The sequence below is a fragment of the Hyperolius riggenbachi genome, chromosome 9 (assembly GCF_040937935.1).
Source record: "Hyperolius riggenbachi isolate aHypRig1 chromosome 9, aHypRig1.pri, whole genome shotgun sequence".
Classification (NCBI taxonomy): Eukaryota; Metazoa; Chordata; class Amphibia; order Anura; family Hyperoliidae; genus Hyperolius; species Hyperolius riggenbachi.
Genome location: NC_090654.1, coordinates 85,988,765 through 86,012,215, shown reverse-complemented (window position 1 = coordinate 86,012,215; position 23,451 = coordinate 85,988,765). Strand labels below are relative to the sequence as shown.

General features: G+C 44.4%; 1 protein-coding gene across 3 annotated transcripts; it reads left to right on the top strand.

The window, feature by feature from the left end:
* BRK1 (BRICK1 subunit of SCAR/WAVE actin nucleating complex) lies at nucleotides 1-16,015 on the top strand. 3 transcript variants are annotated; one of them, XR_011023951.1, is made up of 4 exons: nucleotides 1-180; nucleotides 2,532-2,614; nucleotides 12,208-12,353; nucleotides 15,645-16,015. XR_011023951.1 is itself a non-coding variant. In XM_068253146.1 (3 exons), exons 1-3 carry the CDS (start codon nucleotides 63-65, stop codon nucleotides 7,435-7,437), a joined length of 222 nt encoding a protein of 73 aa, XP_068109247.1. In that variant the 5' UTR covers nucleotides 1-62; the 3' UTR covers nucleotides 7,438-7,523. The 3 variants fall into 3 exon arrangements, 2 of the variants coding, with proteins under 2 accessions (XP_068109247.1, XP_068109246.1); XM_068253146.1 differs by lacking the exons at nucleotides 12,208-12,353; nucleotides 15,645-16,015 and adding an exon at nucleotides 7,417-7,523; XM_068253145.1 differs by lacking the exon at nucleotides 12,208-12,353 and having other exon boundaries at nucleotides 14-180.
* The last annotated feature ends 7,436 nt before the right edge of the window (nucleotides 16,016-23,451 follow it).

Below are 23,451 nucleotides of genomic sequence, written 5' to 3'. Positions count from 1 at the left end.
GCGCAGGGAATGACGACTGGAGCGGGGGCGGGGAACTGGGCGGTGACAGCAGGGGAAGGAAGATGGCGGCACAGGAGGACCCGGTACAGAGGGAGATCCACCAGGATTGGGCCAACCGGGAGTACATCGAGCTGATCACCAGCAGCATCAAGAAGATCGCCGACTTCCTGAACTCCTTCGGTGCGGCTCCCCCGGGGAGGGAGGAGGGGTGGCGGCCTGTGTGGGTGTGATGTGGGCATAAGGGCGTGTATGGGTGGTGTGTGGCTATGTGTGTGTGTATGTGTATATATATATATATATATATATATATATATATATATATATATATTACACACACACACACACACACACACACACTGGGCATGGATGGGTGCTGTGCTGGCAGAGAGGGTGCAGTGTGGTGGCATTATTATAATTCCCTGCATTGGTACATTCAAAACCAATCACCTCACTAATAATCTCCCAGCTGGGTTCACGGTTTAATGTCTTTACTAGGCAATGCATGTAATAGAACCTTGTTGGTTTTATCTGCAATTACTGGATTTAGTGGGGGCGACCCAGAACTCTGCATAGGGCTAATCAGAGTCAGGAATGAATGATAGACGGCTTGGTGACTTTGTGAGTCATGCCCAAGTGGTACAATTTTGCCAGCTATTTCCTCCCTCACTAAACTGATCCCATTGGTCCTTTGTCACTAGACTGGTGCGCACTAATAAATCTGACAGTGTGAAAGCGCTATGAATAAACAAATGCAGGGTTTCCTCGAGACCATTTTTGCAGGGGTTCCTTGAGACCCAAAAGTTATTTGCAGGGTTCCTCCATGGTAAAAAGGTTGAGAAGTACATACTGGCCACTGCTCCTGGTCCCCTCCGTCTGTCGCCATTCTTGGAAACGATAATTCAGGCCTGCCAACGTTGGGGAAATTGATAACCAGTCTAAAAGAAGTGTCCAGAACTTTGGATTCATGGAACGATCGATAGAACAATAGTTTTTCATCGATTGTCACCATTAATGGTAACCAGTGTGGTTGATCGTGCGGGAGATTGTACTGTTAATGGGAACCTTTAAAGTAAACCAGAGATGGATTAAGCTAAAGATTTGATACTTACGTGAGCTTCCTCCATAAACACATTTGAGTCGCTCGCCGTCGTCCCATGGTCTACTGTTCAGCCGCAATCAGCTCCGGTAACTGGTTCAGTTGCATCAGTTGGGGTCTTCTGCGCAAGCGCAGGAGGTCCATGCATGCGTAGAACACCTCGACTGACGCGACTAAACCATTTACCGGGGCTAATTGCGGCAGATCGGCAGGTGTTTGACATTATTGTCAGATATGACAAAATTATCTACATGATTGTTTCTGGTGTTATTCAGACTTCACTGCAGTCAAATGGATTAACAGGGCTGATTGTATTTATGCTCCTATTCCCCAAAAAATGACCTTTTTTTCTATATATACTACAAGGTTTTATTTTATATTTAAACATTTACGAACGATTGAATGTTTGTTGCCTCTGCTCAGTGCCAGCCTAATAAGTGTTCCAGAGTTAGAGAAGGGTCAATAGTTTATGTATTTTGTTTCTCCCTCTATTCTCAAGTTCTATCCTGCCAGGAAAACCTTATGGCTGTAATTTGCTTATCAGAGAGGTTTACTATATTCCTGACAAGATACCGCAAGATAAAAGCTGTCACTTCCATGCCTAGAAATTAACCTTTTCAGGCAGCAAAATGAAACAAGTAAAAGTCTGGCTATTAATGTTTTGTACTGTACATTCACACGTTTATTTCATCATGTCACATGTCGCCTTGCGTACACTTTAAAGTGAACCAGAGCCGAAGCACCCTCATGTATTTTACCATATAGATCAGTGGGAACATTAGAGAAAACACACCTACCATGCTTTCTGTTTCATTCTGCACTGCACAGCTTGTTTCTTATCAGACCTGATAAAATCCTTGGCTGAGCATTCAGTCTGGCTTTGCTATAATGACTCAACTATGATTCCTGAGCAGAGCCAGCAGGGGGGCAGGCTTGGACTTGAAAAGACATCAGAGAACACAGACTAAGCTATAAATATTCCTGAGCAAAGCCAGACTGAATGCTCAGTCGGGGATTTTATCAGTGCTGATTAGAAGCAAGCTTTGCGGTGCAGAATAAAACAGAAAGCAAGGTAGGTGTTTTCTCTAATGTTCCCACTTATATGTATGGTAAAATACATGAGGGTGCTTTGTCTCTGGTTCACTTTAAGACGTAGACCCTGAACAAGCATGCAGATCAGATGTCTGACAAAGCTGACAAGATTAGCTGCATGCTGGTTTCAGGTGTGTGATTTAGACTCTATGGACCACAAAGAAGAGCGAGACTTCCAGGCAACTGGTATTGTTTAAAAGTAAATTAATATGTCAGCTTCCATAGGTCTCACACCTCGGGTTCCTTTTAAAACTACACCCTATTTCATAATCCAAACTGAGAGGGTTACTCACTCTGCTTCGGTGGTAATTGCATACAAACTAAGTGTTTCCCTCCCTTTCAGACATGTCCTGCCGCTCACGGCTGGCAACGCTAAATGAGAAGCTGACGACGCTGGAGAGGAGAATCGAATACATCGAAGCTCGGGTAAGCACCACCTCATACATGGTAGTATTTTTCCTGTCTTATTATATATTTTATACCATTTTAAAAAAGATGCTTTTCTATCTGCCCTGAAAACTATTGCAATGGGACTGAAATTGTGAAGGGACAGCTGTTTGAATCGATCATTGTGCTGTGTGAAGAAATGCCAGTTACAGGCCCTTGAAGTGTTTTCTTTGTCTATCAGTGTTATATACTAAATAGGGATGGTCACTGAGATGCAGATTGTTGCATGTTCCTACAGGATGATGCCAATTTATGCAGCTTGAAAATGAACCAATCAGATGCTGCCAATGTGGAATTGGATTGGTCTGTTTTCAAGCTTCATGAATCTGCATGCAAAATTTGCATAATTATGTGTTGAAGTACTTGCATCTCTGCCCATCCCTACTATCAAACACAATCCATCAGTGTGAGGTATCCAGGCATTTTCACATCAGGTGTGGTGGAATTATCAGAAGATACATGTACGGTATATGTCAAATGGTGGCTCCACCCAGGTCAATACATGATATAAACTGCCCACTTTTTCAATATCACTTCACAATCTTATTTCAAGGATTTCTTAGCAGAAACTGGCCTATAGTGTTCCATCCCAATGTTAGGGTCATAGTATTGTCTTTGTGCTGGGACTTAAAGTGAACCTCAGGTGAGAGTGATATGGAGTCTGCCATATTTCCTTTTAAACAATACCAGTTGCCTGGCAGCCCTGCTGATCTATTTGGCTGCAGTAGTGTTTGAATAACACCAGGAACAAGAATGCAGCTAATCCTTGTCAGATCTGACAATATTGTCAGAAACACCCGATGTGCTGCATGCTTGTTCAGTGTCTACGGCTGAAAGTATTAGAGGCAGAGGATCAGCAGGATAGCCAGGGAACTGGTATTGCTTCAAAGGAAATAAATATGGCAGCCTCCATATCCCTCTCACTTTCATCTGTCCTTTTAAGAAAGAGAGACAAAAAAAAAGTTTGTCACAGTTGCTTGAGGCAAAGAGAATACAGCACTCTGATCAGCCCACTTTATAAGCTGCTGCTGGAGGCGGGCGTGTGGGTGGGGTAATTAGGGTGGTTACCAAGTAAAACATAAAAGGTGTCTGCCTTTCTCATGCCAGGTCTACAAACACTCAGCCCTGATGTGAGGAAGCAGCAGTCCTTCAGATTACAAGCACACACAATAGGGCAGAACAGCTGTATTGGATGGAGGGCTACCAGGCAGTTAGAAATCAACTTTGATCAGTTTCTATTATTTAGACCTTTTGGAAAAATGTGTTCAAAGTAAGCCTGGAACTCTACGTTGATATAGGCAAAACATTCCTCTATAAGGACTACTTTCCACTGCGAGCTGCATCCATTTCGGAATTGGCTGTGGCAACCATGGTGCTCGGCCAATTTGCTATAACCATGCCATGCACAGCTATAGGGATTCAGATGCGGATTGCAGGAAACTGCAGACCACTATTTTTTTTTTGAGATGCAGACGGTTGCAATTCTGCAACCTGAAATTACCTGTGGAGAATGGCTTTAAATCGCCTCTAGTGGAAATAGGCCCTTATTGGGCATATCTCTGTTATGCTGCTATGGCCCTTCCTCTCTCCAAATTGTTTTGCTAAGTAAATGGTTGGCCAAAATGACTGCTATAGGCTTTTTCAGCTGACCCAAGTGTGTTTATGGGTACTTTTTTTTTTTGAGCTGTAGGCAGGATTAGAGTATGGAAAGGTGTATCCTAAAACTGTGTAGCAGTCTCTCACTGTGGGGTGATGATTTGTGTTGCATTTTGCAGTGAGGGATGGGTACTTTCTTCTGGTTACATTTTCTCACTTTAATCAGTCATGACACCACATAAAAACCAGGGCTGTGGTGTCGGTACAAAAATCTTCAGACTCCCAACTCCTCAGTTTATGAAACTCCGACTCCGGGTGCCCAAAATGACTCCGACTCCTTAGTCTAATACTTGCCAGGGCTGTGGATTTTGTAGAAAAATCATCCGACTCAGACTCCTCAGTTTATGAAATCGCCGACTCCGGGTACCCAAAATTGCTCCAACTTAGACTCCACAGCACTGATAAAAACAACATACAAAATAGTTCTTAGCCATTAGATAATTCAGCTGCTGGCTAGGCTATTCTAACCACCAAGTTTTCAGTATATCAGTATTTGTAATAAGTCAGTCTCAACTTCAGTGCCTCCCTATCTGACAGTAGCGAAGCAGTTCATTTTGGCGCAGAGTTCCAAAGCTGGGTGCCGTCATAGCAGCAATGCTATGCTGCGTGCCCCGCGTAAAGGTCATTTGGGGCTCACGCAGCTGCCAGACACCGAATTACATCTCCCTCCGAGTTGCTACAACTCAGAGGGGGAATAGTATTTAACACTGCTGGGGAGTTTATTGGCTCTCCTTGTGCTGAACTGCCCAGCGCCACAATAGGCTACTACAGCTATGCTACCTCAGCAACACTGGCTGCTGACGTTAAGCCTCAGTGAGTCCTGAGAATTTAGCTGGACTTTCTGGTTCAGAAGACAGACCACTCTCCTTCCGCCCATGCCATGCTCCCATCCAGCCCTGGTAAAACCCTCCTTTGCAGTCCACACTTTTCATGGCCCCATGTGATGACATTATCCAGCCTCTGCACCAGTATTCAGGCCAAGCAGCTGTCAGGTGGGGGAGACTTCTTAAATGAGGCAATAGTAAGATTGTAATTGGACTATGGTAACCAGCCAGGGCTAATGAAGTCCTTCTAGTTACAGCTACAAGTACTGCTGAGATAGTACGACTATTTGGAGTGCAACCTTACTGTTAGATGGGGAAGCAGTGACTTGCTATGGGGTCACTTTACGGCAAAGCTGAAAAAAAAGGTAGATACGTTACGTATGTAGAGGGAAGGTTGTGGATTCCATGGAGACTTCCTGGTCCTCTCTCCGTGCCCTCGGCCCACCGCTGTCATCCTGTGAAAGTCTGTGGCTTTGGGAGTCCTCGGAATGCTTCGGAAGTGCTCACCTCCCCGAGTGCTTCCACAGAGGAGCACATTCGTATTGGGAATGCACTAGTGCAGTACAGACCTGCTTGTCTTCACAAATACTTGGGGATGCAAGTACCTCTAAAGCCCAGGTGTCAATTTCAAGGCCTGCGGGCCGAATGTGTCCCTCTTTGGCATTTTATGTGGCCCTTCAAGTGTGCATCATTGTAAGTAGTAAAAGAACAGCAAAAGACCCTTCCATACAGAGCAGCACACCGGTGACAGTGTTACTGGTTGATGATGCATTGTCAGTTTGAGCTGTGGTGCAGCAACCACCACAATATTTAAATTCACCACCGATGCCTTGGGTCTCTTCTGTACTTTCCAGCAGCTGCACACACTGTGCTTCCATACCTTCAGCTACACATCATGTGACTAACATCCCGAGGTATGCAGCATAGAGCATGTAGCTGTCAGAAAGGGGAGTCCCAAATCAGCACTGGAGCAGGTACATTAAACTGCTCCACTGTGCTACTCTGCATAAGGGGGGTGGATTGGGCCCCTCGGGATCGCTATAGTTACACAACTCTTAACAATTTAGCCTACGACTTAGACTAGGTTGTAGATTTTGGCCCTTTATGTGATTGAGTTATACACCACGGCTCTAAAGCCTTCACAAGGACTCCCGTAGATGCAAACTTTCACAGGGGGACAGCAGTGGACCGAGGGCATGGAGAGAGGACCAGGAAGGCACTGCAGGATCCAGAGCCTTTGCTCTACAGAAGTATCTAACTTTTTTTCAGGTTTGCTTTAGCATTACTTTCACCTTAATCTTTAATCATGCCGCTAGAGTCTCTGCAGCAGCCCCTGCTCTCACTCACCTCCCTGGGCTCCAGCGCTGCAATTTTACCTCCATCCTCTGGGTGGTGCTGTAACTTTGTAGTGAGATCAAGAACGCCAATCTCACCAGAGTGATTCAGAGCCTTTTAGGACAGGAAATAGAATGGCTATCGACGTCTGAATCCCCCGGGAGGTGAGTAAAAGGGCCCGCTGCGCGCTACACTCTGCATTCAACTCCCAGCAGCTAGCCCGAGCTACACTCGGGATTACTGCCAGGGAGGTTAATCATGTGCATGTAGCACAGGCTTACAACTCTTAAAAAAACCTAACACATAAATCCCACTTCAAGATGCTACTTTAACACACCCTGTTCACCTTTAAAGAGAACTGTACTGTACTGTCCGATTTGTACAATAAAAAACATACCAATCGAGTCACTGTGATCTCCTGGTTCCCTCTTTGCCATTTCTGACGCTCCCCGACGCGATCCTGGCTTTTAATCGTCAGTTTTAGGCAGTGTTTACAAACAAAAAACATGGTCGCTAACCTGACTGTGACTACTAAACAAAGCACACACACAGAGCCTGCAGGGGGCATGGAGGGGGCGTGCATAACTTCTCTCTATCACAGCAGAGGCAGTGCATTCCTCTCTGGCTCCATTAAACTTGACAAAGCAAAGAAGATTAGATATGTTACAGAGACCATGCAATTAGAAAAGGCTGCAGTAATCCAGAGCACATAGAGCAGGTATAGGAACTTATAGGATACAAGAAATAAGGCTGAAAACTTAGTTACAAAGTCTTGTTAAATGAATAAGTCGCAGTGTAACTGTTTTACTTGTATATTTGCGTAATACATCATTGCATGTGGCTGTGCATGGAATGGGGATGTACTGTTGGTTTATTAACCATTTGCACTCCGATTCTCACACTTTTTTTCTTTTTTTGCTTTTATATTTTACTTTATGCTTCCCTCTGGAATGGTGACGGTTGTAGAATAATTGTTGTGCTGCATGAGACCCTCCAGCCTGGCTGCATGACGCTGTCATTGTGCTCTTCTGTTTTCTATCTTCCCCGCTTCAGACCTTGTTTGGATGTTTTTGTAAAATTTTGAAGTTTTTTGCTTTTTTTTTTTTTTTTTTTTTTTTTTTTTTTTATTCATTTTTTTTTTTTTTTTGCTGCCTCAGAGCCCATTGTGTAGAGGTGACAGTGAATCAGTGATGTGGGTTTGCATTTTTATTTATTGTTCCTGAATGAAGGTCATGTTCCTGCTGTGGCAGGCAGAGTGCCTGGTGCCTGTGGCTGAGACGGCGATCGGTCTCTGGCACTATTCTGGTTGTCCTGTGCAGCCCAATCTGATCCAGCATTTAAAAAACTGAACTGCCAAAATAACAGATGGAAGATCATTTAGATGTACATCGAGGACAATTTCTCCCCCCTACCCCCCTAGAGAGCCTTTTTCATGGAAGAATCTCTCCGAAAGTCCCTGAAATCTAGAATGCCGTACTTTGGCTTTGTTCACACTAAGTTGCTTCACGTTAATGCACTGCCCATACATTCATATGGGCATGTTCACAGCTCTGTGTCACAAGGGCCACGTTATCTAAATGCACTCTCTACAGTGCGTTTCTGAATAACTTGTGTGTTAGAGTGCCTTTGTGGTGTGCGGTTGTTATGCAACATGCAAAGTGTGAACTTCCTTTTCTAAATTTTGTACACGATGGTTAATGCCATTTCATGGGCGTAACTGCAAAACTTGGATTGGGCCCCTTAATGTTCAAAACCCTTTTTTTTGCCTCTTTTTGGTGACCGTCACAGCCAGGGGGCCCATCTTACAAGGCTTGTAAAACAAGTCTGGCCACACCTATAACACATGTACAAAAACACCTGATCTGGAGTATGAGAAAGGGAAGGTTAGTAGTTGTCTCCCCTTACCTCTGCCCCCTCCCCCCTCTGCAGTCACAGGGTCTGCTCCCCACTAGTTACACCCCTGTGCTGTTTCACTATCACTAAAGATTCAGAGCTAGCAGTGTCAGCTTCAGAAATTGTCCACAAATCTCTTGAACGGTTTAGCCATTGTCACACTTATTCCTGATAAAGCCTTCAGCATCTGACACATAGGCAGCGAGAGTGTCTGGAATGCAGGTGAATGGCGTTGTTCCATTGCTAATGACAAGAACGGAAGCAGTAGATTTGGGCGCATGAGACAAGTGGACAAAAAGGGCGCCCCATTCACTTTCATTATAAATATCGTTTAATGGGCGCTGAACGGGGAAAATAAGGCGCCGGAGATTTTTAAGGATTTATAACGGCGCCCGGAGATTTTTAAGGATTTATAACTATGTTTGTGATGATTTAAGTTTACAAAATGAGCCCGTGACGAATAACGTTTATGAAGATAATAAATCACTATTTCTAAAACATTTCTAACACATTATTATCCACCCAAAAAAATAATTTACATTTTTTTTCTTTACATTCTTTATTTATTCATGTCTGTAAAACATTATTATCCATAGGGGGTTTTAGGTTTAGGCACCAACAGGGGGGTCTTAGGTTTAGGCACCTACAGGGGGGTCTTAGGTTTAGGCACTAACAGGGGGGTCTTAGGTTTAGGCACCAACAGGGGGGTCTTAGGGTTAGGCACCTACAGGGGGGTCTTAGGTTTAGGCACTAACAGGGGGGTCTTAGGTTTAGGCACTAACAGGGGGGTCTTAGGGTTAGGCACCAACAGGGGGGTCTTAGGGTTAGGCACCAACAGGGGGGTCTTAGGGTTAGGCACCAACAGGGGGGTCTTAGGTTTAGGCACCAACAGGGGGTCTAGGGGTTAGGGATAGGTACAGGGAGGGTTTTTAATAAACGAAAATATAAGTTTCACTTTACAAACAGGGAAGATTAACGTTTTAAGAATTGCCGATCTCATACACATTATTTAGTGATTTATACATTTTTAAATCACTATTTATAAACGAAATTCTACACAATAATTTCTATAAACGATATTTCCATTTATCGTTTATACCACGCGCCCTTTTTTCCCGACGCCCTTTTCGTACGTACGCGACAAGAACAATCTGTTGCCAGTTTGAATGCTCTTCTGGCACTTAGTAGCTGGTAATGGAGCAACAATCCTCTGATGGCGGTCACTATAGACTGTATGTCAAGTCTGCTGCATTCAGTTCATTCCTTGCTAGCAGTGTGTCACATGACATGGGCATATAAGTACACAGAAGTTAACACAGCACCTATTCCCTTGACATACAATGACGAAGGTGTGGGAGGGGCCATCTATGGTCTGCTTTGGGGTTTCTTTGAACCTAATGGGCGGTCATTCCATGTCAAATCAACAACCCTTTTCAGATTAGGAGGTTTTTTTTATTTTATTGCTTGTTGGTACCAGTGCCATTTGAAATCGTACCAAAACGTTAGCACTGTAAAGCTGGCCATACACTGGTCAATATGACCAAGAGATTGATCTTTCTCAAATTGTAATCTGATCAAATCCTTCCTTTCGTTGCACACAGATTTTTTTTTTTTACAGATTTCAGCATGAAATATAGTAAAAAAAATTCCTAACCACAGCATTGCAATGTTTGATGCAATCGATCTGCCACCGATTGATTGAAATCTTATATCAAGTATGAATTATGCATTGTACTGTCTGCTGAAGCACTTTAATATTTACCTAGAGTTTTGCTTTAAACATTGTTTGGATTTAACATGAATTGACCTATTTGCTTGGGAAACTTTCAGCAGCATTTTTCTTAGGAAAACAGCCGCACTGTTAGGTTCAGTTGCTTTCCTCTATGCTGAGAAATTCTAACAGATGATAAAGAGTGATAGTCATGTCCAGGAGAACTCATGGAGAAGCATGTGATTTGTTTGATCAGCTGATAGATTTAAAAAGCTCCGATTTACTCTGATCACATCCTGCTTTATCGCATGACTAGCCAATCAGGGACTTGCATATCTATCACCTGATCAAACTGATGACCTTTTTCTCCATGAATTCTCCTAGGCATGACCATCACTAATAAGTGGCTCCCTGATAAAGTGACATGTTACTTTGTGATTCTTGCCAAATATGATGATGGTGTCGAGATAAAATGCACATCTTTAGGTTTCAGGGCAGGTTAAACTTCCCAGTGATTTAGTTACCTGAGTTTTGGCTCAGCTAGTCACATGATTTCCTGGGTAACCAGATCACAGGTATTACAGAGCTGCCATGAGATTGCAGAGAGTGCAACTGATGATAATATATACATTGTATAGTGTATGCATGCTATAGAGCTGTTACTCCCCATTTGTATTGTGTCTGTGATGGTTTTGGCTGTTTCAGCAATAAAAGCATATTACTTTGAACAATGTTCATTTTCTCTGTGTAGCTGTTTCATTTATAAAGGTTTTGGCATAAGAACTCACACATCAGTCGGTTGTGATTGATGCATGATATTAGGTCAGTTTACGCTTTTATTTAAAATTTTCAGTAACCTATAATACTAATACCAGTATTAAGGCGGATCCGAGATGAAAAACTAACTATAACAAGTAACTTGTCTATATATCTTAAGTTTAGATAGTTTACACAGCATATCTAGTTGCAAACCTCTTCAAAAGTTTGATTATTTATTCCTGTGATACAATGAGGGCAGCCATGTTCTGTTTGTCACATTGTCACAAGCTGAGGGCTGGAGATGCTATCAGCTTGCCTGTGTGTAAATTCAGTCCCCTCTCCTCCTCCCATCGGCCTCTGAAATCAATGGCTAGTAACCACCTCCTGCTCCTGCCCAGACTGAACTCCCATAAGCCCTTGCTACAGTGCCAAGACACACAGGGGAAAATTAGTTGAACTTACCCGGGGCTTCTAATAGTCCCCTGCAGACATCCTGTGCCCGCACAGCCACTCACCGTTGCTCCGACCCTGCCTCCGGTTCACTTTTGGAATTTCAGACTTCAAAGTCTGAATACCACTGCGCCTGCATTGCCGTGTCCTCACTCCTGCTGATGGCACCAGGAGCGTACTGCGCAGGCCCAGTATGGTCTGTGCCTGCGCAGCCTCGCCCACAGCTTTTCAGAGTGCCTTGGCATTTTCAGACAGTAGCAAGGGCTTATGGGAGCTCCGGCTGGGCAGGAGGAGGAGGTTACTAGCCAGAGATTTCAGGGGAGGAGTGAAATTTTCCACAGGTTGAGAGCTGGAGATGCTATCAGCTTGCCTCAGTGTAGTGTGCCAATCAGAACATGGCTGCCCTCATTGTATCACAGGAAGAAATAATCATATTCTGTTGAAGCTGTTTGCAGCTAGATTTGCTGTGTAAACGATCTAAACTTTAGATAAGATATATAGACAAGTTACTTGTTATAGTTACTATTTCATCTCAGATCCCTTTTAAACTGGACATATCGGTTACACTTAAAAATACTGAGTTGAGATCAAGAGAACCGCTTGTCTTTGCTATAAACTGAGTGTAGATATAACATGCCCCACCACCCAATTGTACTGCCTCATTTCTAGCCCTCTTTTATGGTACACCCTACTACTATAGTCACATTATTACTGTGCGCCATAAAGTATAGTGCCCACATTATGGTGCTGAGCCCCCTGCTTGTGCCTTGCCTTAACTGGACTGAGGATACTGAGCAAGGAGCTGGTGACTATATGGTTCTGCTGCCATTTCAGGGTGCTGAAGGACTCACAGCAGAACTGTATATGTCCACAACATGAAATGTAATGTCATTTTGTGGATGTGGTAATGACTCACAAGCCTGACTTATATGTCTTCTTGCCAGGCTGTCATTGGGAGAGCAATGAAGTGAAGCGTCCGTAATAGGAACACAGCATTACCATCATCCCGACCTTTCCTCTTGAGAACAAAACTGAAGCCCAAGTTAAGACTGAGCCAATGAAATGTCCCTGAAGCTGCGGAAAATCAAGTGTAATTATATTTGTGTGTACAGACGCCTAGTTTCATTTCCTAAGACATTTCCAGCTTATCGCCTAGAATTTCAGCCATATTATACATTTAACTCAAGTAGGATCATTATCACATCATGAATCACTAGACCATTATGGTGTCACCAGTTTGGTATTTGGAGGAGGCTTCCAGGTTCACACAGAACATTAATAAGGTTCCCAGCCTGAAGGGTATTCAGGGTCACTGCAGGTTAAATACAGTGAAAAACAGAGGCTTTGATCCAAATGACCAGATGGATTGCAGATAAACTAAAAAATCCTTAAAGCCCTAGTTCAGGCTTGTGTTTTAATGCATATTGCGTGGAATGTATTATAACTTCCAGTGCATAAACTATTTTAGCATTGTCCAGTTTTGAAACCCGAACTGGTAAAATTTACTTCCTAGTTAAATGTCAGATGCAATTTGGTTAGACTAAACCCAAACTCCTCCCCATCCTTATAAGGAAGTGTAAAAACATATATAAACTTCTAATAGTTAAAATAAGAATTAGAGGTAATCTCTTACCTCTCCTGATGCCAAAAACACCAGTAGTACTGATAAAGTATTTTTTCAAAACACAAAACGGACAACGCATTTCAGGTCAATGCACAGTGCCTTGTAGCAAGGTGAAGAGGATAAAGGCGCCTCCTCCCCATCACATCACCTGCTTGAGTTAGGGTGGGAGGAGTTAAATGGGGCACCCAACAAGTCTTTCACAGTAAACCTGACAGTGCCCACCCCCTCTCTGCTACAAAGGCAGCCTTGTGGCCAGCACTGCAACTAAGGTTCTGCAGAGTGTCTTCATCATCTCTTTCCTCCCTGCTATGTGTAAATAAAGCATTTTCCCTTCTCATACCTCATCTAGTGTGTTAAAGAAAAGTTGAACAGCAGACAAGTGGGAAAGGGTTTATTACAGCAGGAAAGGAAATTAGGTAAATACCGCCTTTCTAGAAACATTGTGGAGGATGTGAGAAGGGTTAAGTGCTTCATTACACACTGAGAAGGGAACTCTACTGCTGCAGTGGGAGGAGGTGGGCCGATGCAGGTGATGTGTTCATTGCCCATTAGTGCAAATTTACTGTCCTATGCATTCAAAAACAGGAAGCCGAACCAAGGCTTTGGAGAGATCCTGTATTGGATCTATGTGTATGAATCCATTGTTTATTCTCGAACAGGTGGTGATCCTTATTCTGGATACCTTTTCTTGTGTATCCAGCCATAAAGTGAGTGCCTTCATGCATTTGAATCCAGTTATGTCCCAAAGCAGAATTGTTTGAGCTGAGATTTTCAGCATCTGACTAGAAAACAGTGCAACACCTTTGAGGGCTTCAAAGTCAAAGGTCTTGTCTAAGTAAACTATGAAAGCCCAGACTGTGTCATGACAGCTCCTCCAGAAGTTAATGCATTCAGCCTCTCTGGGTTTGATTGCATGTTCCTTGCTTTCTTCTGCTGGACTGCTCTATAACGCACATTTCAGGTGGAGTCTATCTCTCTCCTCCTTAGGTTCTATTGTCACAGCTTTGTGGTTGTTGTCCATCTTGTGTGGAGTTCTTGAATGTGAGGACCAGTAAACTTTTTTATGGTGTCATCCTTGGTCTAAAGAGCCTCATTCTTATTCACTAATAGGGATGGCCAGTGATGCTGATAATTCTGAGTTTATGCAACTTGGAAATGCAGCAGCACCTACAATGGGGTACGTGAGTGTAAGAACTGGATCGTGAAGCCGTGGAAGGGGGAGGCCTAGTCTAGTTGATATCATGTGGATGTTGCTTTGACAAATACTTACATTGTTGCAGACGTCATACACCCCTTCGTGGTAACGGTATTGCAGAGGACTTTAGAGGGCTTGTGGAGTAAGTCCATGCCTCGATGAGTCAGCCCTGTTTTTGGCTTCACATATGCATGTAGGAACGTCTGCTTTTTATTACTGTCTCAGCTATGAGCAAATTGTTCCTCAGTGTCACTAGAACAGGTCAATATACTGTACTTTAAAAATATATTCAGAGGCAACTCCTCGTATAGAACAGTAAGGCTTGGTTCACACCACACTAGGTTCTCCACGTGGACAGTCAGTAGATGTATGATCTGTGGTGTCCACTGTAATGGACGTCATAGATACTATGCTCTGATGTCCATTCCATGTGGTGCCCAAAAAGTTATGCAGCTTTGGGACTTTGTGTTCTTTTACCACAATGGTGAACAGATTATATAGATAGCCTATTATCTTTCGACATGTCTACTGTGGAAAACAGTCTATTACTGGGTGTAGCGTGAACCTAGCCTTAAAGGGACACCAATCAACTTTTAAAATCATTTGTACTTACCTGGGGCTTCCTCCAGCCCACCGTAAGCCGTGAGTCCTCCCGGCTTCTCTCTGTCCTGCTGGCGGCTCCGGTAATTGGCGACTTCCACCTGAAGTCAGTACGAGTTCACGCCGGGCAATTTACTTATCATCACGCTGGGCAGCGTGAGTCCTGCGCATGCACGGTTCTTTAACTCTGAACCGCGCAGGGCTCTCACACTGGCTGGCGTGATGACATGTAATGTGCATGGTGGGGACTCGTACTGGTGATTTCAGGCAGAAGTCGCCAATTACCGGAGGCGGGACCGGGAGAGGAGCTGGGATGCTGCCAGGCAACCTCGCAGCCTGCGGTGGGCTGGAGGCAGCCCCAGGTAAGTGCAAATTGTGATTTTAAAACCTACTCTGTATAGTTTTGGACAAACACTAGGTAGCTCTTTGCTGAGACTGCAGGTCAGGGCTGCCTATGCCAAGAATCTGGCATGTGTACACCGGTTCCCCTCAGCCTAGTAATCCACCTGCGGATCAACCCCGCCCAACTGCATTGTTCTTTTACTCAGTCTGGCCACTCCATTAACCCACACACAGCAATAGAATGCGCTGCTACCCTAGAGACATGCCTGAGCACTCTCCACCCCAAACTGTCGCCTAAGGATTGAGCTCCATTCCTGCCAGATAAATGTCCTTCTCTGTATGTATGAGGCTTTATGGTTTACTGTGTTAATTCTATATTGTGGTAAATTTATCATTCAGAAAAGACTGCATGTTCTCTCCCTTTTGGGTGAAATTTGGATTATGCCAGATGATGATTTCCTGGGCAGGATATCATCTGTGCATAATTAAATACTGACCAGCTTGTGATAATTGTATTTGGTGATTGCTGAAGACTCTTTGGATATTTGTATGTTTTGGCTCTTCAATGGGCCCTCTCTGCAATAATCTGCATTCTTTAATTTAATCTTTTGTCTCAACAGGTCACCAAAGGGGAGACGCTGACATAGACAGACGCTGCAGCTTCTTACAGTGAAATGTTTTATATACAGATCTACGCTATGGACTACTTCTCCTCATAGTTCCTGTCTATTTCCGTCATCCTTCTCTTCCTCTTTTTACACTGGCTGAACCCGTCACATGCTGACAGAAGTTGGGGGTAGATGTTTCCTGATCATTCCTGAGTAGCTTTCTTTGGCAAATTGCAAGGGGTGCATAAGGCACACAGCGCTCTGTATGTACAAAATGCACCATTGCAGCCTGGTCACTGTGCCAATTATATGGTTTCCATTTTTTTCTTTTGTATCTGTGTTCTGTATCTATAAATTGTGTGAAAATAAATGTATATGGTAAATTTTTGCTTAAACGACCTGTCTTTTCACAAATAATGCAACTGTTACATTTGTTTACAGATTACCCAGCAAGGGCATGGTGAACCAGAACTCATTGGAGTGTGTTAGGGGCTACAAAGAACCAAAAAGCCCTCTTACAAAAATGTTATGCAAAACAAGTTTGCCTTCTTAAAGCGGATCCGAGATGAAAAACTAACCATAACAAGTAACTTGTCTATAGATCTTATCTAAAGTTTAGATGGTTTACACAGCAAATCTAGCTGCAAACAGTTTGAACCTCCTGAGCGGTATGGACGAGCTCAGCTCGTCCATTACCGCCGGAGGGTGCCGCTCAGGCCCTGCTGGGCCGATTTGCTCCAAATAAAAAGGTGCACACGCAGCCAGCACTTTGCCAGCCGCGTGTGCTACCTGATCGCCGCTGATTTGCGGTGATCCGCCGCGAGCAACGGCGAAAGAGGGTCCCCCCAGCCCTGCGCAGCCGGACCAATCAGTTCCGGCCAGCGCTAAGGGCTGGATCGGAGGCGGCTGATGTCACTCCGTTCGTCGCCATGGCGACGAGGAAAGCGAAACAAGGAAGGCCGCTCTTCGCGGCCTTTCTTGTTACTTCTGATCGCCGGAGGCGATCAGAAGTACACGTCGGGAGCGCCCTCTAGTGGGCTTTCATGCAGCCTGCATGTAATAGATTTTTTTTTTTTATTAAAAAAACATCCTCCCGCAGCCGCCCTGGCGATCTTAATAGAACGCCAGGGAGGTTAATAGAATATGATTATTTATTCCTGTGATACAGACAGCAGCCATGTTGTTTATAAACATTACACAGAGGCAGGCTTATCTGTATCTTGAGCCATCAGCCTAATCCCCTCTGCCTCTGAAATCAATGGCTAGTAACACCTCCCCCTCCTCCTGCCCAGACTGAGCTCCCATGAGCCCTTGCTACTGCCAAGGCTCTCTGAAAACCTGTTTATAGGGAATTAGAGTATTAAAACAAAAACAAAAAAGTATTTGGCTTGAGGAATGCCCTATAAACAATAGGAAAGGAACACAATTATGCAATGTGTAAAAGTTCACCTCGGATCCACTTTAAGACAGACGATATTTGCAATTATGGTATTCGGACTGGAGTGAGCATATATCATCTTCCTGGATGCATCACTGCACAGCAATCCAACAAGTCCTACCCCATAGAACCACATTAATCCATGCCATGCACTGATGATCTACCAATCTGTATACATGTTGGATTAGTGTGGCTTTGTACAATTAACAAGCTGACACATCATTGCATTCCAGCAGTTCTGGAGGTGTGGCTAGCTTACAGGGTCAACAAAGGATGATTTGCATATTCAGAAGTGATGCATCGTGGGAGACATATGCTCACTCCAATCTAAATAATTACAAGTACCTTCTGTTTTGAGGTGGCAGACTTTTGTTTTAAAGGACAACTGTAACACGGGAGATATGGAGGCTGCCATGTTTATTTCCTTTTAAATATCAGTTTCCTGGCTATTCTGCTGATCTTCTGCATTTAATACTTTTAGCCATAGCCACTGAACAAGCATGCAGCAGATCAGGTGTTTCTGACATTGTCAGATCTGACAAGATTAGCTGCATGCTTGTTTCTGGTGCGATTCAGACACTCCTGCAGCCAGATAGACCAGCAGAGCTGCCGGGCAACTGGTATTGTATAGAAGGAAATGAATATGGCATCCTCCATATCCCTTTCATTACAGTTGTCCTTTAAGTTTGTTTGGGCAGTTATAAGGCACTGCACAGACCTCCTGTGTTTCTCTTGAAAAGGCAGTTTATTGTCTGCTGTTTTATGTACACAATAACAGCTTGCTGGCAATAAGCATGCATTAAAGGGGACCTGAAGTGACAGGAATATGTAGGCTGCCATATTTACTCGTGTGCTTTTGTGAAATATACCTTACCTAAAGAGGCATTCTAGAGTCTAGATCATTGATCTAAATCAGCCAGTGGGAGAAGGGATAGTACCAGACAGGTTTTTATTAATGCTGCTGTTCCTAATGGAGTCATTTTGCCTCACTTCCTGTCCCTGGTGACATCAGAGGCAAAGGCCTCAATTTACTAAGCTTATCTCCTGTCTTTAATAACATTTCTGAGCTGTTTCTAGTGTTATCACCATGGTGATAAGCCATGTAGTAAACTTAAAGGGGAACTGAAGAGAGAGGTATATGGAGGCTGTCATGTTTATTTCCTTTTAATCAATACCAGCTGCCTGGCAGCCCTGCTGGTCTATTTCTCTGCAGTAGTATCTGATTAAAACCAGAAACAAGCATGCAGCTAGTCTTGTCAGATCAGACTTATAAGTCTGAACCACTTAAACACCTGATCTGCTGCATGCTTGTTCAGGGGCTATGGCTAATAGTATTAGAGGCAGAGGATCAGCAGGGCTGCCAGGCAACTGGTATTGTCTAAAAGGAAATAAACATGACAGCCTCCATATACCTCTCTTCAGTTCCCCTTTAACTCTTCTGTGTGCAAACAAATAAGTACGTTTTTCCAGAGTAAAATGAGCCATAAATTACTTTTCTCCCATGTTGCTGTCACTTACAGTAGGTAGTAGACATCTGACTAGTCCATCTCAGGGATTCTCAGGGATTTAGTTTCAAAAGCACTTGGTGAATGATAGTTGCTCTGTCCAACTGCCAAAAAACTGTAGCAAGCAGGGAATCTGGCCAGCATCATTGTTTAAATCCTTTTTTTTTTAAAGGGAAGGTTCACGGTCGCTCTGTAAAAATACAAATCCACTTACCTGAGGCATCCTCCAGCCCGTGGCAAGCAGGACGTGCCCTCGGCGCCGCTCCGCAGGCTCCCGGTCTTCTCTGGTGGCGCACCCGACCTGGCTGGCTTCCAGGTCGGGCTCTTCTGCACTCCAACGTGCCTCTCACGCGACTGTGCTGATGTCATCGGACATGCTCCGGGCTGTACTGCGCAGGTGCAGTAATTCTGCGCCTGCGCAGTACAGCCCAGAGGACGACTGATGACGTCAACGCGACTGCCTGAGGCGCACGTTGGAGCGCAGAAGAGCCCGACCTAGAAGCCAGCCAGGTCAGGTGCGCCACCGGAGAAGACCGGGAGCCTGCGGAGCGGCGCCGAGGGCACGTCCTGCTTGCCACGGGCTGGAGGATGCCTCAGGTAAGTGGATTTGTATTTTTACAGAGCGACCGTAAACCATATCTTTATAAAAAATAAAAGCCTTGCTGAGAATCCACTATGAAGAGATGGGCTAGTGGTCCAAAACCTGTCTGTCAGATTTCTACTACCTACTGTAAATGACAGCAAGAAAAAACGTACTTATTTGTCAGTTTGCACATATTTTAGGAGAGCTCTCTAAAGTTAACATTTCAATCCTTTAAATAACTACAGAATTCTAAAGTTAGACAGGCTGTTAATTAACTGCACGTGAAAATAACTACAGAGGAGGTAACTTAAGGACTGAAGTGATAACTCTCACTGTGAAAAATTCTCTACAGCTTAAGACAGGGACCCTTTTGGAGATAAAGCCTATGGCAATGGCGTCTCCTCCTTACCCAACTGGTTTCACTATTACAGCTTCATCGGGGTGCTGCTGCTGACATATGCTACATGCTTTTTATCTCCAAAGGGTCCCTGTCATGTGGACCCAGCAATGCGGGTCAGATTTTATATTGATTTCATACTAGCTTTTGGAGAATTTTGATTTAAAAAAAATCAGGTAATTGAAACAATCTACACTTAGAATCTTGTCCATTTTCTTATGCCATGCTGGGAATAATATATTTGTAAACTGTGCAGACCACAGGGATATAGGAGAAAATGAAACGACCAGGAGAGCTTCTATGGAGTGACACAAGTGTTCTAAGACCTTGTAATCGGGGTGGCGTATTGTCTGAGGGTAACATTAACCCAGGTGGTGGGTACTCTGCTGTTTTGAAGCACAAGTGGTCTTTTATTGTTTGACCTGTGGCTTATGTGCTGTAATCTGGATAGATTTACAGATTTAAAGCAACACTCTTAAAGGATACATGAGTAAAAGGACAGGAAGACTTTACTCACCTGGGGCTTCTTCCAATGCCTAGAAGTCTATCAATCCTGTGCTGAAATTCCAGTGTGCTCAAGGCTGTCTCTGTCCACTCCCGTGAGTTCACAACCCAAGGCTGGGTTGTGCACAAGCGGGCTGTGTGCCTCTTGTGATCTCGCTTCTGTGGCTGGCTCACTGGAGCATGATCATGAGAGGAGCATGTGCAGAAGGCCACAACCGGGTCACGATCTTGAGGGGACATCAGCAGACTTGAGCATGCTGGAATTTTAGCACAGGATTTATAGACTTCTAGGGGCTGGGATAATCCCCAGGTGAGTAAAGACTGTCTTTTAAAAGCAGATCCAAGATGAAAAACTAACTATAACAAGTAACTTGTCTATATATCTTAACTAAAGTTTAGATAGTTTACACAGCAAATCTAGCTGCAAACAACTTCAACAATTTGATTTTTCCTGTGATTCAATGAGTGCAGGCATGTTCTGTTTGTCACAGGCTGAGGACTGGAGATTCTATCAGCTTGCCTGGGTGTAATGTGACATTCAGTCCCCTCTTCTCCTTCCTCTGAAATCTCTGGCTAGTATCCTCCTCCTCCCCAGACTGAGCTCCCATAAGCCCTTGTTACAGTGCCAAGGCACTCTAAAAAGCTGTGGGCGAGGCGTGTTTAGTTTATAGGGAATTAGAGTATTAAAACAAAAAAAAAAAAGTATTTGGCTTGAGGAATGCCCTATAAACTATATGAAAAGGAACACAATTATGCAATGAGTAAAAGTTTATCTTGGATCCACTTTAACGCATGTATCATTTAAGGTACAGGTGTCCATCACAAGGCCCACCGGCCAAATGCGGCCCTCAAGCTTCAAATGTGCATCATTGTAAGCTGTAAGAGAGCAACAGCACACTGCCGTCCCATCCAGATGAGTGTTTCTGGTCACACTGTTACTTGCCTGGGTACAGCAACATCCCATTGGCCACCCCCTGCAGAATTAGCATGTGGCCACCTCTCCACAGATCCACACACACACACACACACACACACACACCCCTTTCCCACCATTGCAGAGTAGCAGGGCAGTGTAATATTTACTTGCTCCAGCACTGTGCCTTGTTTCTTCCATTCTTTCTGGCAGCTGCACGCTCTGTTTCCATACCTCCAGCTCCTGATCACACGACATGCATTCAGAACCAGAGGTATGCAGCATAGAGCGTTGATCTATCAGGAACATTACAGGAAGCCTGGAACAGGTAAACTTAAAACTGCTCCACTGCTACTCGACAGAAGGGGGAGGAGCAGGCATCCAGGATTCTCCACTGTCACTATAGATATGCCATTTTAGGATTCTCTACAATACATGTTAAATCTTAACAATTTGGCCAGCGACTTAGACTTTGTTTTAGATTTTGTCTCTTTACGCGAGTTTGACATCCCTGCTATATGGTATGTACATATGCTGCATTAAACTTGGGCGAGAATCTAGCATATGTACGGGAGTACCACCCAGCATCGCCAGATGCCTCCATGGCAACAGGCACATCACTAGCATCTAGGCTAGTTAACCGTATGTACAGATGTCATCCCGAAACTGTTGTCCTATGGATTGTGTCCTGATCCCTACAGGTGACGATTGGTAGTAAGTACATGGCTTTACTGTGCACACTGCATGCATCTGCAATCACAAACCCATTAAGGCTAGGACCACGTCATCACACTGCATTCATTGGCAATGTGGACCGTCATAGAAGATTCTATATACAATCTGCTGTGTGCATTCACTTGGTATCCAGCTGGGGATACTGTTATCTACTGTATGGTGTCCAGAATAGGACTTTGCAACCACTACTGTATGGAGACAGTGGGCATGTCTGAAAGAATTCTATAAATAACATTTGTTAAAAAGTCAGTGTGCCCCTGTTGTGGAAACCAGACTGGACTCAGAAAAATCTTTCAAAAACATGGTATGACATACCACTGCCATGCTGATGGCACCCAGCTATATTTGCAATTCATACCCAACATGGCAGACCCCATTCCAAAAATAAACACATGCTTAGCTGAACTTCCGGAGAGGATGAATGAACTGGCTTAAAGAAATACTGTTGGGGAAAATGAGTTGAACTTACCTGGGGCCTCTAATGGTCCCCCGCAGACATCCTGTGCCTGCGCAGCCACTCACCGATGCTCCGGCCCCGCCTCCGGTTCACTTCTGGAATTTCAGACTTTAAAGTCTGAAAACCACTGCGGCTGCGTTGCCGTGTCCTCGCTCCTGCTGATGTCACCAGGAGCGTACTGCGCAGGCCCAGCATGGTCTGGGTCTGCGCAGTGCACTCCTGGTGACATCAGCGGAAGCGAGGACACGGCAACGCAGAGATTTTCAGACTTTAAAGTCTGAAATTCCAGAAGTGAACCGGAGGCGGAGCCGGAGCATCGGTGAGTGGCTGCACGGGCACAGGATGGCTGCGGGGGACCATTAGAAGCCCCAGGTAAGTTTAACTCATTTTCCCCCAACTCCCTTACAGTATTCCTTTAAACTAAATGCTGACAAAATGAGGTTCTTGTCTTCAGAGGTCAGCGCCAGGCAGCTGTCACCAACAGTGAGGGTAGGGAACTCAGACTTTACTAGCTCCAACACAGAACAGCTAGTGTTTACTGATTGATGGGGAATGAAACTTCAGGAATCAAATTGCATCTGTTGTAAAACTCCTTTCATCTAAGGAATATTGTAAAATTAATCACCTCATACCTCTAGCAGATCTTCCAACCTTACTTCACACCTTAATCACATCACGGCTGGACTATTACAATGCCCTCTATGCAGGCCTTCCAAATAAAGACCTATGTAGCCTGCAGCTAGTACACAATGCTGCCACAGGCCTGTTAACAAGCCAACCCCACCATTGCCACATAACTCCAATCATTTGGTCACTACACTGGCTACCCATAAAATGGAGAACCCTTTTCAAAATTGGCATGCTAACATTCAAATCCCTACACGACATGGCTCCGGATATCTGAAGGATTTTTTGCAACTGCGTTACACCACCCACAACCTCAGATCAACCGGATCCAACAAGTTGACCACCCCCAGAGTCCAACTAAAAACCTTTGGAGCCAGAGCTTTCTGCCATGCTGCCCCTCTACCCTGTGGAATGCCTTACCAAACTTAATCAAGACAGCTCCAACTCTGAGGACATGTAAATCAAAACTGAAAAGCCACCTGTTTAGTCTGGCATTTATGATCACATAACTTTTCCCCTGAATGTACTGATCTGAGACAAGCTTAATCACTTGAGGACCCAGCCTTTACCCCCCTTAAGGACCAGCGTGTTTTTTTTTTATGATCTGTGCTGGGTGGGCTCTGCAGCCCCCAGCACAGATCAGGGTGCAGGCAGAGCGAT

Bases quoted from the DNA above. Each gene is read 5' to 3' on its own strand.
- BRK1 (XM_068253145.1), top strand. From the start codon at position 63: ATGGCGGCACAGGAGGACCCGGTACAGAGGGAGATCCACCAGGATTGG. The intron at 181-2,531 runs GTGCGGCTCCCC...CCTCCCTTTCAG, and splicing joins CGACTTCCTGAACTCCTTCG to ACATGTCCTGCCGCTCACGG. The intron at 2,615-15,644 runs GTAAGCACCACC...TTGTCTCAACAG, and splicing joins TCGAATACATCGAAGCTCGG to GTCACCAAAGGGGAGACGCT.